This window comes from Procambarus clarkii, chromosome 70, assembly GCF_040958095.1.
Source record: "Procambarus clarkii isolate CNS0578487 chromosome 70, FALCON_Pclarkii_2.0, whole genome shotgun sequence".
NCBI lineage: Eukaryota > Metazoa > Arthropoda > Malacostraca > Decapoda > Cambaridae > Procambarus > Procambarus clarkii.
Window position 1 is genome coordinate 29,373,870 of NC_091219.1, and position 20,264 is coordinate 29,394,133.

Consider the following 20,264-nt stretch of genomic DNA (forward strand, 5'->3'; position numbering starts at 1 on the left):
CTTTCCAGTTTCCTTCTTCTCTTTTGTAATGTGTATTCCACTGGCTCTGGTAAAGTGAAGATCACTGATGCCTACTTCTCCATCTACTGCTTTGTGCATTTCATGACTTTTTTGGGTTCTTACATCCTTCAACACTACTGATTAAATTACTGAATATGCAGTCCTTATAAACTTCTAGCTGCTTCTACAAATGCTTTAAGTTGTACTTCACTGCTCAATCATATTCTCTACCTGTTAGATTTTCTCCTTTCCCTCCCCCCCCTTACTTTCCCCATCTCTTCCATTGCCTATAATCTGTCCTGTAGTCCATGGATGTTTTCTCTTTTGCAATGTTCTTTTTTCTCAATCCCTTTACTGTACTTTATTAAAATTTGCTAAATAGAATTCACTCGTCAGGTTGAGTTTCACTTTCAAGTCCTTGATGACCTTCTCCAGTCTATTTAACTATGAATGTTTGCGACCTGACATGCGCATATACAGTATTCTATGTACTGTACTGTACTGCACATATTATGTAATCTCTCTCTCTTGATCTTAATTCCAGAAAGCACATACTGAGTACTTTGTGATGGTCCCAGTAACTTGAGGTATTTTGTTGTCTAAACACATCCAATATATATACTCTCTGTATTACTTCTATTTCAGATCTCACTCACTCCAGTTTTGAAAAAGGAAGTGAATATGAAACAGTATTTTAGGCTTGATCCCAAACGTGATAAAGAAGGGAAGCACTGTGATTGCATCCCTCGATTTGAAGATTCTCATAATCCAATCATTTTTCTGGCTGATGCTGAGGTTTACTTTATTATGCTCATGAAAAGTTAGATTCATATATCTCTTCCTCTAGCATATTCTATTCTTCTCAGACATGTCCTACTCTTTCTTCATAATAACTTGATTTTTTACCTGTCATTTCCATTGTATGAGATCTGATCGCGTCTTTGCTTCCTGTAACCAGTTCAAATTCTTTATTTTTCCATATCCAGAGGTTGAAAATGATCATTAATGAAAATCATGTTATATATCCATTGCAAAGTGGAAGATTTCAGTGGTATCTATTTGTTTTCAGTGTCCTTTTACTGAAGAAATTTTCATGCTGATTTGGTATCATCTGCAAATATGATCCAAGTTGTGATCTGCATTTTTTGTTTTATGTTTGATAAAAGGATGATTAGTGCAAGGACAGTTCATTGCACTACATAGATTTTGTGTGCTTGGACTGGATTTTGTTTGGGTAACTACTACTCTTTGTGACCTCTTGGTAAGAAAATTTAATATCAATCATCCCACTCAGCCTGTTATTCCGTTAGTGGTTATTGCATGGGCCATTACTTCAGGCACATTTAATAAATGCCTTTGCAAAATAACATGTACATTCTAGTATATTTGTAATTCTAATGTGATTTTACAAATTTAGTTAATTGCAAAAGGCAGGCTCTTCTTGCTCTAAATCAGTGTTGACCTGGGTTGTGAGGTTCTTTCCTATCTATAACTGGAAAAAATGACTCATCATCATCATTTCAGACTTGTTGTCTTTCCGGCTTAGCTGTTCCATGTGTTAATACCATGGACTTCTTCCCAACTCTGATATAAGTACAAGAGGATAGCCTAGCATGCACATATAGTGTGCCCCCATATCGCCCAACCCCAAAAGTGATATATATTGACCGGTAAGTAGTGAGTTGCTCCCAACTCTTATGCTGCTCCTGTCTCAAAGGTAAGGCTACTCAGGGAATGGGGCTCTCAAACTTCTTTCCAAGTGTTAGTAATAGTGGTAATAGTAATGAAAGTGGTGATGGTAATTGTGAAGAAAGCAGTGATGACAACTATAGTGGTGTTAATGGTGACGATGGAAGGATTGATAATGGCTAAATGGGGTTGAAGGGTGACAGATAGGCAGACTTATCAATACTTGTGTTTACTGAATAAGGGGTTAAGCTAGATGGAGTAGATGCATTATGTATATGGTATGATATAATTTAAAATTATTATCAATCTGGACATGAGGGCGAAAAATTAATGTTTAATTATTCAAAACTTATAAGTAAAAAAACAATAAAATTTGAGGCAAATTTTAACCACTAGATTATACCATGAAAACTTGGCAGCATTTTGCTACATAATCCTTCATGCAACAGCACATGTATATCCATTTAAACATGTGAAAGAGGGTAAACAATCATAAACCGATATATAATTATAACCCTGTTCTCTCTGAGCACTGATATAGCCTTTGCAAACAGTGCATGCATTCATGTCACCCTGTAGCACAGTACTTGGTACAGGTTGATCAGAACCAATTGTCCTTTTAGGCAGAGTGATATATTGTGGACATGATCTATGATCTAAGACTAAATGATGACAAGCTTGATGTGTAGCATAGAAATCTGTCACATTACAAAGAAACAGCAAAATGCTTGGGGCAAGACATCCTAAGCAGATAATGTGGGTAGACAAGGAGGAAAAAAGAACCTAAAGTATGGGAGCCCACCTCTACATGTAATGTTTCAGAGTGGTACAGTACAAAAACAAGGAACAACTGCTAATTGGGTATGAGCCTTATGTTCCACTGTGACTAAAGCCACTGGAAATCTATGGACCTGGATGTAGAGCTGTCATGATCCCACTTCATGAAAAAGGACAAGAGCTGATGTAGGTTCATTAAGTACATCAAAAGAGGACCCCCTCAAAATTATATTAACGATTGGAGCAACCTTTTTCCAGTCAAGAAGCTCATTTGGAGCCCATTTCTCCAAGCGGGAACCGAGGGATTGTCTGCCAACCACGAGGAACAAAGTACCTCGTAACAAGGCCAGGAAACAGTTGTGGAGTTAAACTCAAATGTATTTAGATCCTTTTCTGAAGATCTGTCTTGATTTGTGAGTAGGAACTTGACAGAGGCAAGGGAATCTGGGAATACAGTACTAGATCATCCCAGGCCAAGAGGAAAACCACCAGAAAGGTAGAGCACACCAAAATAAGCATATGCATGGAGAAACACTGGCAACCACTGGTACCCACTCATTATCCAATTCCAACCACCATCTAGCTACACTCACCCACTACCAGATGGCAGCCCCAGTAACCCAGGAGTTTGCCAGCAAGCCATCTCAGACATGTGTCACCTAAAGACGGTCCCCAAAACTCTGACGAAGGAAGGACGAGAACACGAAGCCACCAAAGCTTAATGTCCTTTCTCGCACCAGAAAGAAGCATTTCAATACATCAAATGGAGCACGTCTGGGAGGGCTCCCTTCAATGGCATCCCCTCCTCAAGCTATCTTACAAGAAAGAGAGAGAATTAGTGTCAGGTCACTAACCAACACAACCCAAACTTGGAACAGCCTAGGAACATGCACCAAATAATGTACTACAAGTGCCTGATTAGACCACCAAACTATACAAACCTGAATCTCTGCCCATGCCATGTTTTGCAAGGAAGGCATAACAAGCTACAAACCTGTGAACATGATGTGCCTGTTGGTAGACTGGTGGCTGGCCAAATTTAACCACCTGGCCTTGAAAGAAGGAACTAGGGACACCAGATTGTCAAAGAAGACATCAACATAGGCACCCCAAGCAGCACATAAAGAAAACTATTGCAACAGGACTAATAATGAGATACATCCGCAGATGGACAAACCAAGACAACTCTTGAACCCAACCAATAGCCCTCTTCAGAAACCCGCTGTCTCATCCGTGGCTAAAAAGGAAATGGTGTCAGATGAAGAAAATGCTACCTAGAGATAAAAGAACAAAACCCTTGCATTCAATGGAGAGCATGAAGCTCCCCAACACTACAGTCAGAACCAACAGCCAAACTGTTGGTCTCTGGAGTTGAAAGAGCACAAGACAAAAAAAAAGTTTGAGCCACAAAAAAATTGTACAAATTTGGGCAATGGAGCAGAGCCAAAAATCATGATTGAGCTAGCCACTAAGGAGCCAGAGCAACAACTCTGCTAGAAAACATCTCCCACTGACACCAGTCCAAGTGAAAAGCATCCACTGTGAAAGCCCCATGGTTTGAGAATGGGGTCATATAAACTGGACGCCTCCATAAAATGCTGATACAAAATGAATGCATGGAACTGTGTGAAGAACCATACTCCTCAAATATGAAGACAATGAGGAGCCACCACAGCAACTAGTTTCACAATACAAGAAGCTAAAATGACCCTCCACAGTTCAGACAATAAACACATGAGAAGAGTCAGACTGGAGCTGGAACCAGGGATGAAAATAGAATCTACTCTGGAACCTGCCACTAAAGGCCCCAACCTGCCTAAAGGGGTTGGGGACTCCAAATCATCCCACAAAGAATAAACCACACAGGAAAGACTGGACCATGAAACCTGCATCAGTACCGAAGAATCACCACTCAAATCAAGAGGATCTCATGCCACTACCTCATAAAAAGAAGAGACCCTATGCCAAAGCCATTTCAGAGCCTTTATCAGAGAGTACAAGCAGTGTGATAGGCCACCATACGGGAGAGTAGTCGAGCGAAAAAAACAAAAATGGCATCGACTGACAACAAATATTATACATCTATGGATGAAAACACTCTTGAACCCAACAAGCAAAGTGACAGAGGCAACAGATATATCATATTGTGCCATATCATATCTGTAAAAAAAGTCCAAAAACACAGATTCACATTCCTGAAAACTAAAAGTAACCTAAGTTGAGTTGTAGGCGAGTTATGACACCATCAATATAGGAAAAAAAAGGTAAACAGGCTACCAAGACTCAACAGAAACAAGGGAAGTGAATCCAACTCCTGCACACAAGTTCCAGTAAGTCACAGATGAGAATCGGCATGGAGTTAGGTAATTAATAAAAAGATTCCTATATGCCACCCAAGTGGAAACCCAAAAATTATCTGTACATAAAAAATTGAAGTCAAATATCTAAATCCTCTCCCTTGTATTACTGTGTCAGCAACCCTTCGTCTGGTATCAGCTAAGGGCATACAAGATAGTGAGCATTAATACAACTGAGAAGTGAAACGAAAAACAAATATTAAGTATTGCCCTAGCAGGACAACAAAGTCTCAAGGAACGCAAACCCCAATTACCAAACAGAAATATACCAAGTCCTTTCCATGTAATGGTGATGTGAGAAAATATTATGGCACTGAGGGCCACCCCATAAGAGGTAGAGAAATGGGCAAAGCCAGGAGTAGAGATATGGGTAAATCTTGGTACAGTATTAGATATTGGTAAATCTAGAAGCAGATTTTTGTAACTGTAAATCTAGTACAGCTATGAGTAAATTTGGGGAGGTATGGGTAAATCTACGAATAATATCATCCTGTATGGCAAAATCTAGGAATAAAGATATGGGTAAATTTAGGAGTGACATTATATATAACTCTAAATGATAGAGTTAAAAGTAACTAGTAAAGGCAGGGAAACGTATGGGTAAACTTGAGGTATGGGTATACCTTGAGGTATATTTAAGGGCAGTGGTAAGCATAAACTTATAAGGACAGGGGTATGGGGTAAACATATAGGACAGAAGTATGGGGTAAACTTAGTAGGTAGTGGTATAGATAAACTTAGGGGTAGAGGTATGGGTAAACTATGGGATTGAGGTATGGGTAAACCTTTGGCATAGAGGTATAGGTGAACCCAGGGGTGGATATACAGATGTGGATGTATGGATAATCTTAGGGGTAGATGTATTGGGTAAACCTTTGGGGGAGGTATGGGTAAATCTAAGGGAAGAAATATGGGCAAACCTTGGGGTAAAACTAGTAGTAGATGAATGGGTAATTTGAAGTAAAGGGTAAATTGAGAGGTAGAAATATGGATAAATCAAGAGGCAGAAGTATGAGTAATCCATAAATCTATGTAATCATACAGTCTATAAATCTATGTAATATAAATCTAAGTGATCTATGTTAATCTTACCTGGCCTATTATAAATTAACTTTTTTAAACTAAACTGTTATTATCTTTGTAAAAAATAAAAAAAAATTAATTAACATTGTTATTCTTTTGTTAGTGAGCTACGTGGAGCAGAACCCCCTTTTTCAGCCCCCAAACCCAAATTATAGCCTCTTAAATTTGCCCCAGTCACTTTACCATGATCTCTCTATATTTCTGTTTTAAAATCAACATCAAATTAAAAAATTAATTTGAATAATCTAAATATTTATTTTTGTTGATGGGCACTGGGGGTCAATTCCTCTTTCTCAGCCAATCTCGACTAAGTTAAAGCACACAGAAGTGTTTGCTTTTAGTATTCCCAAACTAGCCATAATCTTTTCTATAAATTCAAAGGAAACAATTATTCTTGTAATTTTGTTTACAATGCCAGTTCGAGGAGAAAGATTGCCAAAACAATGCTGGAGTGCAATGCCTGAAGAGCCCCCAGTACTGTACTATATATTTTTAATATACAATAAAATTTTGTTATCTTGAGGTTATCTTGAGATGATTTCGGGGCTTAGCGTTCCCGTGGCCCAGTTCTCGACCAGGCCTCCTTTTTTGTTATATACCCCCAGGAACCAGCCCGTAGTAGCTGTTTAACTCCCAGGTACCTATTTACTGCTAGGTAACAGGGGCATCAGGGTGAAAGAAATTTGTTGGCGATTAGTCTATGCCTCCACCGGGGATCGAACCCCGAACCTCAGGACTACGAATCCGAAGTGTTGTCCACTCAGCTGTCAGGTGCCATAACTATTTATGTAGAACAGAAATGTTCTACATGTACCCTAAGGCAATATGTTCTACATGTATCCTAAGGTAATATGTTCTACATGTACCCTAAGGTATTATGTTCTACACGAACCTTAAAGCATTATGTTCTACATGTACCCCCTAAGGTAATGTTCTAAATGTACCCTAAGGTAATATGTTCTACATGTACAGTAAGGTAATATGTTCCAACATATACCCTAAGGAGGGCCTGACAGCTGAATGAACAGCACTCAGAATTCATAGTCCTGAAGTTCCGGGTTTGATCCTCGGTGGAGACGGAAACAAATGGGCAGTTTCTTTCACCCTGATTCCCCTGTTACCTTGCAGTAAATAGGTACTGGGTATAAGACAGCTGCTTCCCAGGGGGGGGGGGTAATTACCCTAAGGTAATATATTCTACATGTACTCTAAGGTTATATGTTCTACACATACCCTAAGGTTATGTGTTCTACATGTACCATAAGGTTGTGTGTTCTACACATACCCTAAGGTTATGTGTTCTACATGTACCCTAAGGTTATGTGTACTACATGTACCATAAGGTTATGTGTTCTACACATACCCTAAGGTTATGTGTTCTACATGTACCCTAAGGTTATGTGTTCTACACATACCCTATGGTTATGTGTTCTACATGTACCATAAGGTTGTGTGTTCTACACATACCCTAAGGTTATGTGTTCTACATGTACCCTAAGGTTATGTGTTCTACACATACCCTATGGTTATGTGTTCTACATGTACCCTAAGGTAATATGTTCTACACATACCCTAAAGTTATATGTTCTACATGTACCCTAAGGTTATATGTTCTACATGTACCCTAAGGTTATGCATTCTACACATACCCTAAGGTTATGTGTTCTACATGTATACTACTGTATATAGTATATGTTCTACATGTACCCTAAGGTTATATGTTCTACACATACCCTAAGGTTATGTGTTCTACATATACCCTATGGTTATGTGTTCTACACATACCCTAAGGTTATATGTTCTACATGTACCCTAAGGTTATGTGTTCTACACATACCCTAAGCTTATGTGTTCTACATGTATCCTAAGGTTATATAGGTTATATGTTCTACATGTACCTTAAGGTAATATGTTCTACATAACCTGAGTTTGCTGCATCTAGTGTGGTTCCTTGGGTTGAAGTTTCTCTTTATTTTCCTTTGGGATTCACCTATTTTTTGGGAAAGGGGGGGGGGGGAGAAGTAGTGCCTTTGGTCGCCGGTCGGCCGAGCGGACAGCACACTGGACTTGTGATCCTGTGGTCCCGGGTTCGATCCCGGGCGCCGGCGAGAAACAATGGGCAGAGTTTCTTTCACCCTATGCCCCTGTTACCTAGCAGTAAAATAGGTACCTGGGTGTTAGTCAGCTGTCACGGGCTGCTTCCTGGGGGTGGAGGCCTGGTCGAGGACCGGGCCGCGGGGACACTAAAGCTCCGAAATCATCTCAAGATAACCTCAAGATTGGTCCTCTTTAAAAGCATCCTCAAATTTAGTGTTATTGGGTCTTTTATCCCAATTATCACCCACATCTTCTACTTAATTCCTACTTTGGATTCACAGAGGTGGAGAGGCTACATATATGCAACCCAGAAACTAATAATTGACCACTGTATCTGAGAAATTATGTAAAACAAATTGAAATTACATAAAATTATTCAGAGATTTGTATTACATTTTTTGTAAAAATATTGTAGCCAAAAGAGAGCCACCTTTTCCAATTCCCAAAGATGTTTAGTTTCAAAATCCTATACAAGTGTTTTATGTTTCAAGATACCAGTACTGCATATTTATGTAGAAACTTTGCAGAAATTATTGAAGTGGATAAAACCATAAGGTATCTCTAAGAGCAAAGCTAATTACTAACACACATTTGTAACATTACCACTAACCCACAGAATGGGTCGAGGGTGCATAAATATACCAAATCCAAACAGGAGTGAGGGAGTTGTGACCAAGACGTGTTAGCGGTGGTGCAGAATACAAAAGCTTGCAGTGCACACCAAACATTACCAAACAAAAGTACCAAAAGATCACATTTGCCTTAAGAATTGGTGGTCATATAAACTTTAGAATTATAGCATTAACAAGCAATAAATACATTAATGCTTAATATGAAACCACTAAATATGAAACCACTAAACAAGAAACAGGAACACAAGAGACAGACCATAATAATGTGATAATATATGTGCCAGGCAAGCTGAGTAAAACATAGCAATTCATAGAATATGTATGTAGTACAGTACATATGTAAGCCATGCCGAGATCAACTATGAACTACGGTATACAGTCAAAGCATGCTGCTTCTATTTTTACATACTGCACTTTCATCAGCTAGGTTTAAGAAAAATTTATTGATTTTCATGCAAGGTTCCAAAGTTGTTAAATTATGTTTCACGTTACATTTCTCATTAATTCATAAACATGTTTTGTTTGGAGCTCATGTTCATACAGAATTTTTCTTTCTTATTATGGCTGAAAATAAGCATACTTTCTTTTATGTTTTTTTACCATTACATCATCAATCTGAGACAGGAGCTGTTTATGTAGTTCACATTAATCCTTATGTAAACTACTACAAAATATGTTTTCCAAAAGTTAATGATTGGCACAATGCATAATCAAAAGGGAGGAATTCATCAACATAGCTGCAACTGTGGTACTAGAACAATTCTTCATCAAAGCAATAACTGAAGTATTCATAACATACAAAGCAATAGTACATTGTAGATAACTGTAGATGTGTTATAAATGAAAACAACTAACAAGGGGATGAATAATTTAAAAGTAAACAATTCATATGCAGTTCTGCAGAGTGCTTTAAATTAAGGCAATGGACTGATTGAAATTTTGCTGTGGGTACAGTATTCTGTTAGTGAGTAGTGGTACTAGTTTCCCGAGACGGTGCCGTGTGTGGAAGGTACGGTATTATAATAGCTTGCTTGTCACTCAGTGCCTTTAACCATCTTTATGTACTGTATATTGTTTTTGCATAATTTCTGTATAGTGCTTTCCCACCCCAGAAAATTAATGAATAAAGACATTATGAATTATATTGTATGATAGATACAGTACCATGCATTTTACTAATGTAAGTTTAACCTTCCTGTTAAGGTTTGGTAAGCAAGTATATACTGTATCTTGTTGTTAATATCTAAATATTTGATATCTTTTGATATTGCAGCTTAAAACCTGCAAATTATGCATTTCTACAATTATGTAATTAATAGTTTGAGAATTAATTTGAACAAAAAATGAAATTTTCTTGTTTCACTGTAACAAAAAAATATCAAGGTAATTATATTCAAAAGTTTAAAGATTTGCAAAAGTATTATCCATCTTTGTAAGGGGCGGGACCACAACAAATTATCACCTGTGAAATCTGAACACACCATTTTGAGCTAGATATAGCAAGAAAAATTGTTTCAGTGTAATGGTATAAATTTCCTTACTTTAAAAGAGATTGTAGTAATGGTTAACTCAATGCACTAATTTAAATTAAGTTACAAAACCCAATGGGTTGGAAGATATCACAAAGGACAGTTACCAGAACATAGTCAAGTGATGACAAACACAATCTCAAATGACCTAAGAAAGGGGTTGCAGTACTTCAGTTCAGACAACTGGAAGGTGATATACCGTCCCCTAAATCAGTAAAGACAAATAATCTAGCAGTAGATATAATGCCAAGCCTAACATCAGAGGCATATATCAGCAAAATTAAATGAGCAGCATATGCAAAGCTGGTGAATAATTTATCTAAGTTGCATTCAGGAGCCTAGAGAAGGAGTCTTCTGAGCCTCGTCCATCACCAATGTAAACAGAGTATCTAAACAAAATTTGTGCCATAATTGAAAAGGCAATGCATAGGCCAAGGGAACTCAATTTCACAACCCTGGAAGAGAGAAAGAACAAAGTGCATACACAGATATTGAGGGGAATAGACTAGGTGGACCAGGGAAGACATTTTAAGTTAAGAACAATTAGGATAAAAGGTCACTAGTGAAAGCTAGAGATGCAATCAGGTTAAAAAGTATGGAAATTCTTGTACACTGTACAATAATCAATAAGTGGAATGCAATGAAAGAAGAGGTTGAAGTCATTTTCATCCATAATTTCAGAAACAAATGTGACTAAATGTGATTCAATCAAAACGAAATCTATGGGCTGGCATATTTCACGACATAATCAGAAGGAGTAATGTGCCAACTGGGTGTAATAAGTGCACTCCATGAACAGATAAGGAATATAATGAGGTTCTAAAGAGTACACAAGTGTAATTAACACAATCTGGCAGTGGTAGTAGAGTGGAGGGCATGGGGTAGGGGTAGAGGGGGGTGGTGGATGGTGAAGGGAGGTAGTGGGTGGTGGATGGTGAAGGGAGGTAGTGGGTGGTGGATGGTGAAGAGAGGTAGAGGATGGTGAAGGGAGGTAGTGGGTGGTGAATGGTGAAGGGAGGTAGTGGGTGGTGGATGGTGAAGGGAGGTAGAGGATGGTGAAGGGAGGTAGAGGATGGTGAAGGGAGGTAGTGGGTGGTGAATGGTGAAGGGAGGTAGTGGGTGGTGAATGGTGAAGGGAGGTAGTGGGTGGTGAATGGTGAAGGGAGGTAGTGGGTGGTGAATGGTGAAGGGAGGTAGTGGGTGGTGAATGGTGAAGGGAGGTAGTGGGTGGTGAATGGTGAAGGGAGGTAGTGGGTGGTGAATGGTGAAGGGAGGTAGTGGGTGGTGAATGGTGAAGGGAGGTAGTGGGTGGTGAATGGTGAAGGGAGGTAGTGGGTGGTGAATGGTGAAGGGAGGTAGTGGGTGGTGAATGGTGAAGGGAGGTAGTGGGTGGTGAATGGTGAAGGGAGGTAGTGGGTGGTGAATGGTGAAGGGAGGTAGTGGGTGGTGAATGGTGAAGGGAGGTAGTGGGTGGTGAATGGTGACAGTGTGAGGATGGGTTTGATGGAGAATGATGGTGTTGGGTGATGTTATATTGAAGGGGTAATCCAGTGGGTGTGGCGATTGTGGGATTGCAGTGAGTGGAGCAGGAAGGTGATAGGGAGCAGGAGGGGAAAGTGGTGGTGGTGTGGAGGAGCACTACAGAGAGGAATGATTGGTGAGGGAGAGAGATGATGGTGGATGGGTGTTGGAGGAATGGGGCAACAATGGGAAGAGTGCAGGTTGGAGGAGTGATGAGAGAGGCAGTGATAAGGTTGAGGGCTGAATGAGAGGGAAGGAAGGAAAGAAGGAAGGGGAGGAAATAGCTAGTTGTCAATTTTGGTAGTAATGGGACGTGATATTGACAGGAGTGATATAGGTGATAGAACTCTTGAGAGGGTATAAGGAAAGGAGGCAGGGTGAGGGAGTGAGAGGGAAGGTGGTGTGTGAAACAGATGAGGAAAGAAAGAGCATTATAGAAGGAGTGAGATGGAAGAGAGGGAAAGAATAGGGGGGGGGGAGATGGAGAAAATGGAGGTAGGATGAGGAAGGGGGAAGGAAGAGGGAGGTGGAAGGAAGAGGGAGGGAGAAGGAAGAGGGAGGGAGGGGGAAGGAAGAGGGAGGGGGAAGAGGGAGGGAGGGGAAGGAAGAGGGAGGGGAAGGAAGAGGGAGGGGGAAGGAAGAGGGTGGGGAAAGGAAGAGGGCGGGGAAAGGAAGAGGGCGGGGAAAGGAAGAGGGACAGGGAAGGAAGAGGGACAGGAAAGGAAGAGGGACAGGAAAGGAAGAGAGAGGGAGAGGGAAGGAAGAGAGAGGAGGAAGGAAGAGAAGGATGAGGGAGGGGAAGGAAGAGGGAGAGTGAAGGAAGTGAGAGGAGAAAGGAAGAGAGAGTGGAGGAAGGGAGAGAGAGAGAGAGAGGAGGAAGGATGAGAGAGAGGAGGAAGGGAGAGAGAGAAAGGAGGAAGGATGAGAGAGAGGAGGAAGGGAGAGAGAGAGAGAGGAGGAAGGATGAGAGAGAGGAGGAAGGGAGAGAGAGAGGAGGAAGGAGAGAGAGAGAGAGAGGAGGAAGGGAGAGAGAGAGAGAGAGAGGAGGAAGAGAGAGAGGAGGAAGGAAAAGAGAGGAGGAAGGAAGAGAGAGGAGGAAGCAAGAGAGAGGAGAAAGGGAGAGAGAGGAGGAAGAAAGAGAGAGGAGGAAGGGAGAGGGGGAAGAAAGAGTGAGAGTGCATAGGAAGAGAGAGCAAGGGGAGTGCATAGGAAGAGGGAGAGGGAAGGGAATGAAGATGGAAGGGGGAGGATGAGGAAGGAAAAAGGGAGGAAGGGAGAAAGGAAGAGTAACTGTATATGAAGTGGGAATAAGAAAGATGGGGAAGGAGAGTGGGAAGCACGATAAGAGTTAATGTGACCCCACTATGTAGTAGTCTTGGCTGGAGGGAGTGGAGAGTTGCCACACTAGCCACCTAAAGGTTCTACCATCCAAACTACTACTGCTAATTTAAATCTTCACAATGTAAGTACTGTATGTGTGTCATACTGATATTTTCAACAACTATTCTCACACACAAATCAGGAGAAACATTTTGTGAATTTTAACGATGATAATAAGGAAGGCCATTTGAAAGAACACATAATTTGCAGCTATTAAATACAATACCAATGAACAAAATAAAGATAATTGTATTGCACTACTAGTTGCCACTCTCTTAATACTGTAAATAAATAAAACCGTAAAATACTTAGAATCTTTTGGAAGTTTGACCTCACCCGATGGTGGTGACCACCACCATCTTCACCTCACATTAATTTCTTCTTTATTTGCAGATAGCATGAATATCTCTTGTAAGATTTCAGAGAGAGCTAACACGAGAAACATAATATAGGCACTGTATTCACTCAAATCTACTAGACTTTGTATTTCTCTAGAGTATAGGTTAAGTAATTATTATAAGTACAGTACCACAAGAGGGGCACTTTGATCAAAAGCTACACAGTGTTCATTACATTACTCAAAGCCATTTAATGACAACATAACTAAGATACTGACCCAAACTAAAACCCTTACCCTCAATATCAAATATATACCTATCTATATACTGTACAGTACTATATAAATATTTCACCAATTGGTCAAAAGGTTGAAAATATATACTGTATATGGTAAATTGCACAACACTAAAAAAAAATAAAACATAAAAAAATTAAAGTTGTATAATACTATATTTACAACTTGCATCATCATTATGTACTGTATGTACATACATTAATATATTACATGATGCAAATAATAATGCTGTCTATACTCAGTAACTTGTAATAATATGGGGCCTACCCTCCATTTGAGTTAGCTGACTTTTTTCTGGGAATGTTCAAAAATGAAGAAATTAACATATATTCAGGTTTCTCGTTATAGAGAGAAATCCCAGTAACCCATATTTCTAATCCAGTTGGGAAGTCAGGCACAAGAACTCCAATTTATTTCTATTGATCATTCAGCAGAAATCGCAGTACCCTAAATTTCTATTTGAGTTCGGAATTCAAACTCAAATTTATTTGGGTTACTTGTTAAATATAATCTTTAACTTGAATTGCTATTTGTGTTAAAATGTAAGAAAAAGGGGGTTAAGAAACTAGAATGTGAATTCATTCTGATTACTGTACTGTACTTGGAGATTCAGGTTATCGGAATCCTAAATACCAAACTCTTACAGTAGTGTACGTACTGTACAGTATATACAAACTAAATTTGACCCAATTATCTTTTATCATTTCTTAATATATTAAAATAAAAGACTAGCAAAAATCTTGCTAGGATAGCAGTTAAAAGTGAACTAATGAGAGCATGTGATGGCATCAGGTAATATGTGTAGACATTTTCATGCAACTACACCTAATTTATTTTTAATATTGCACAAGATCTCCCAACTCATCAAAGATAAATTGGTTCTAAACTGACCAACAGGGGACAACAAAGCCCAATTACAAAAGAAACCTTCATTTTATCATCATACATGTGTGTGTTAGACCTCAAGTTGATACACAAAGGTGTTCTTATGATAAGAGAAACCACAACAAAAAGCATAAAACAACTGTACCAGGGCTAATATTAAAATGTGCACACAAGGTACAAAAGCCATTTGCCACATTGTCGAACAAAACTTTGACAAAACATAAAACCTAACCAAAAAATTTACCAAAATGTTAATCTACCAAAAAAAAAAGAAGGAAAGTAAGCGAGAAATATTATGTCACAAACAAAGACCAAGATGAATCAACTAAAAGAGAAAAGTACTTCACTTTTAAAAGAGAACAAAATAATATATAAGATCCTCCATGCTATATTCTCAGCAATTTAAATAGATTATTACTGCACTTTTGCTTTTTCACAAGCAAAATTAATGCATCTTTTAAAAAGCTTTTCTCTTAAATGTTCAGCCTATCATTTCAATAGCTTATTGCTCCATAAATAAATGTACTTCTCCTAAGACATGTCCATATTTCTTAGATTACGTTCCATGATTAAATGTGATTTGTGTTTTCAATGCATATAATGCTTTTCCTTATCTGAATAATATATTACAATCTATTAGTCATTTACCATTAGTACCAACTGCATGGGTATGACTGGTTCATACCATATAAAACACACAATTACATAATCTATGATTAACAGTTCTTATCTACTCAATACCACTGGCAACTACTTTATGACATTCAAGAAGAGGGACTACAGGAAATTTATATACTAATACAAAAAGCATTTCCCAACTTCATACAAACAAAAATAGTCTGGCCAAGTATCTTGCAACATTTAAAAATTATATAATAATAACTAAAAAGAGTAATTGGAGACATACTGATGTTAAATCTTAATTAGTTCTGGAATAACTCCTAGAAAAAAAAGAGCAAAAGAAATACATAGCCCAATTCCAACACATTATAATTGCAAATACAGAACCAATATCCTTTATCCATGCAAACATATACAGCACTACACATAGCTAAAATCCTTTAGATTCTGTGTACAACTGCAACATTGCAAATCAATCTTCTATTATTCATTTACATAATTTATGAAAGAAGTTTTTCCAGACACCAGAATGTATGTTGAGGAATGCTTTTCATGCAAAATTTAGCTCGTGCAACAAAACCATGACTCACTTATAGTTGCGTGGACCGAGGACGGGGTGTGATTGGTGGATGAAGTGGTTGAGTTTGACTGAGGGGGTTTACGGCTCTCTCCTTTACTCCCCCCTTGATGAGGTGGTGGTGGTTGTTGCTCATGTTGATCATGTTGCTGCTTTTGTTGATGCTGAGACTGTTTCTGTCATGGCAACCATTATGATAAATCCCAACTCTAATTGCTGCAGTTGCTGATTTTTTGTTACGCATGACATGAGACTACATCTGTGCCAAAAACACAAAACCTGATAAGTCTGGATTCTAATATATGTGATTTCATCAGGTTCTGAGTTTTAGGCTAAACATCAAAATAGCATTAATTGCCTACACATATACTGTACACTGAGTAATACATACAGTGACTGAAAATTTAAATAAAATCTGTTTTTGAAAGCAGGGAAATATATAATTTTCTATTTTTTTTTTTTGAGTTATTGAATTAGCTGCCCATGTTGTGTGTTCATATGGTCCCAAATCATGCATGCATGTACCACTAATACATTTTGTTGTATTCAGTATTTTAGCTCTAAAATAGAGCACATGTATTTCTTTTTCTTTATTGCAATCAAAGATTCCTCAACATTTCTGGTGCCTATTATCTTTAAAAGTACAATAAACAATCCTCCATCCATTCTAGCACAAGTCAATCCATGGGTTCTCACATTACCTAGAAAGAGGGACATTTCCCTGCTCTCAAAAAGCAAGATTTCCCTCACAAGCTGCAAAAGAATAAACAGGTATTCTACCTTACGTACTTCATAGAACTGCTCCATGAAGGCTCTTTTAATGTAAGGAATACAACTGAGTAACTTTTAAAAGCTATTTCTTGTCATTATTTATAAGCAAATCTGTAATGAGTGGATATAGAGAATTAAAAGAAGGATAAAAGAGGTCAAGAAGAGGGAAGACTAGATTACATAGCAAGAAAAATAGAGGGAAGGATAAGTGAGTGTAAGAGAAGCACTTGCAAGGGGAAGGTAACTGGAAGACATAAGAAAGTGTAGGTGAGAGAATAAATTATGAGTGACAAGAGGGAGGGAGGAACAAGCAGTTAGGCAGAAAAAATATGTATGGATGCACAGTATACAAGAAATAGTTTTGTTTATATTAAGCTGAATTAAAAAATGCATTTTACAAAATAATCCAATAAGAGGCATTTTAAGAGTATCAATATTCTATGAAGTACATGATGGAAAGTAATGCCATTCTGATAATTCAAAGGAGCATTATAATAATAAATCAATATATTCTATATCTTAAACTAAGCAGAAATTTTGCTTAAAATAATTCATTCAAAACTTACTTACCACAAACTTAAGTACAGTAACTAAGTTATTAGAAATTGATGATTTTCACCAATGCTTCATGAGGTGATATTTCTACTTAATATGTTTGTGAAATATTATAATATATATATATATATATATATATATATATATATATATATATTATAATATTATAAATATATATATATATATATATATTATATATATATATATATATATTATATATATATATATATATATATATATATATATATATATATATATATATATATATATATATATATATATATATATATAACTGTATATATATACAGTGGAACCTCGAATAAAGCATTTAATCCGTACCGGCACCAAGCTCGTTATGTGAAACGCTCGTCTTTTAAAACGAATTTCCCCATTTAAAATAATGGAAATAAAATTAATCCGTTCTACAACCGAAATACATCAATATGATATTCAATGTTTTAAATAATGGAGCAGCCTACCTTACATACACTGAACAAACCCCTATGACATTTTTCTTTCTTCAAATTTGTTAAAAAAAAAATTCATTTTTTGTATAGCAAAAGGTTCGTTCGGTGTTTGTTAGGTAGGCTGCTCCATGTTTCTTAACTTAAAAAAAAACAAAAAATTAAAAAACAGAACAAATGTCAAAGAGGAAAAAAAAAAAAAAAAAGCAAATGCCACAGGTTCGTTCAGTGTTTGTCGGGTAGACTGGTCAATTATGATAATCTTTCTTTGTTTGAAACGTGTTCCATTTGTTTTTCATTTTTCATTTATTTCTCAAGAATGGAGCAGCCTACCTGACAAACACCGAATGAACCTTTTTGACATTTGTTCTGTTTTTTAAATTTTTTATTTCTTTTTTTCTACAACAAAGTTGATGCTTTGCAACATCACAGCAGTCACCCCTTTACATTCCAGCATCATTAAACAAAAAGAGATCATTTATTTGCATTTATTTATCGTCGGAGGCGTCTGAGAATGTGCGATAAGCAGCGCGACCCCACCATGTGATGTTGTCATTATTCAAACGAGCGTTCGCCAAACGATGCGAATTGTCGGCGATCGGGGAGCTCGTTACCCAAATTGCTAGCCAAATTGAGGCGCTCAGTCACTCGAGGTTCTACTGAATACATATAACTATTAGTACTGTATATGAGTTTGTGATATTGTTACTGGGTATGTGAGCTGTGATGGTGTAAAGGTTAATTTTACAGTAATTCAGATAATATTGTATATACAATATAATAAATAAATAAATAAATAAATATATATTTACATACACACACTGTACTATATATGTACAGCATATATATATACAGTATGTAACTAATTATGCTCAATATAAAAATACATTATAAAAAGTACATCCTTTACACCATCAACTCTTTCTCACACTTATGAAATACTTAAGGTACATTGTTCATAAATCATTTTCTAAGATGAAGTGGTTAACTAAAGGGCTATGGATTACACAGGAATATGAAATCTAGAGCTCTGAAAGATGAACAAAGGAAAATACTCGGTGATGCTAAATGATAACCTAATGAATGCACTGAAAATGTTAAAGCGTCAAGTAGTGAGGTGTAATTCATTTTTAATTCAATATTACTGTACTTTGAACAAATTTATAATTACAGTAACTATAATGAATTATTAGGCAATATTATAATAAATTAATTATGTTTTGATAGCAGCCGATCAGGAGAAGTATCCCCAGACATCATATCCTAAGATACAATTTTTTTAGTAATAAGAAGAAGGGGTTGAATAATTACAAGATGCTGTAATAATGAGTAGATGGGTGTAATAGTGTTGTAGTGGTGGTGGCAGTTGCTGTGGTAATAGTAGTAGTGGTGGTGGTAGCAAGAACAATGGTGATGGTGGTGGTGGTATGATAATGACTATTGTAGTGGTGGTGCTAACCTATCCAAGCACTTTATTCCTGGTCCAAATTTTTTTTTCCTAACCTGATGTTCAAGTTCTGTATCATATTTGCTCTTGCCAATGGCTTCCAAAACTACTGCTTACATGTTTCTTTGACTCATTTGCATTTTCAGTTTCCGCAGTATGTCTTATTGTCCTGTTATATCTCAATTTAAAAAGACTTTGTCCATCTTGTCTAGTCATCGTAGTATTGTGTATGGAGTGATTGTATATCCTCTGCTCCTTCTCTCTAAGGTTGTGAGCTTGAGTTTCTTTAACCTGTCCTTGTAGCTTAGTCTTCTTAATTCAAAACTAATCTTTTGCAAACATCTGAGCTTCTCAACTTGCATTTTGTGCTGCTTGATGTCTTGATTCCATGCCTGTGTTGCATATTATAGTACTGGCCTCTCATTAGCTATGTAGCTGGTCTTGAAAATCTCGTCTTTAAATTTTTAAATATTATTCTTATGTCTGTCAGCTTTCCACATGTTGCTGATGTGGTCGTGTTTAGGCATGGTTCTAGTGTTATACCCCTAACTATATTTCTACCCAATTTTTTTTTCAAATTTTCTATCTTGTAGTTGCTTTTCTCTTATAGTGTTGATTCCTCTGGATCATCTATCTCCCTTTCACACATTCATCACTTTATACTCATTGTGGCCGAAAACTAAAAGCCATTGGTCTGCCCACTTCTGGAGTTTGTCAACATGTGCACCCTCACTCTCACGTAGATCATTCACAAAAAAAATAGGATATCTTGAGGTTATTTTGAGATGGTTTCAGGGCTTTAGCGTCCCCGCGGCCCGGTCCTCAACCAGGCCTCCCTTTTTTTACACACGCCTTGGGAAGCAGCTCGTAGCAGCTGTAACTCCCATTTACCTATTTACTGCTAGGTAACAGGGGCATCAGGGTGAAAGAAACATTTTTGCCCATTTGTCTCCGCCTCCACTGGGGATCGAACCTGGAACCTCAGGACTGCGAATCTGAAGCACTGTTCACCCAGCTGTCGAGCACCCCAAATGCTTCTGGGACCTTCTGGGGAAGCGATAAGCATTGTTTCTGGGACCAAACACCACCTCACTTGCCCTGACCCTTTGTATTCTGCTTATCAGTACTCCCTTACCCAATTCAGTGTCTTTCCAGTTTTCCCAATTTGTTTCTCCATTTTACAAACCAGCTTTTAGAATCGAATAACAAAAATTTAAAAACTTTGAGAAGTTTGGTACCATCCAG

The 20,264-nt window shown here is 37.7% G+C and overlaps 1 protein-coding gene across 1 annotated transcript in view; it reads right to left on the minus strand.

Annotated features, from left to right (window-relative positions):
- LOC123775312 (bromodomain testis-specific protein) overlaps window positions 1-20,264 on the minus strand; it is a 277,850-nt gene that overhangs the window by 24,780 nt on the left and 232,806 nt on the right. The window contains 1 exon segment of the mRNA XM_045770359.2: window positions 15,796-15,958. Within this exon segment, the coding sequence (XP_045626315.2) occupies window positions 15,796-15,958 (163 nt within the window).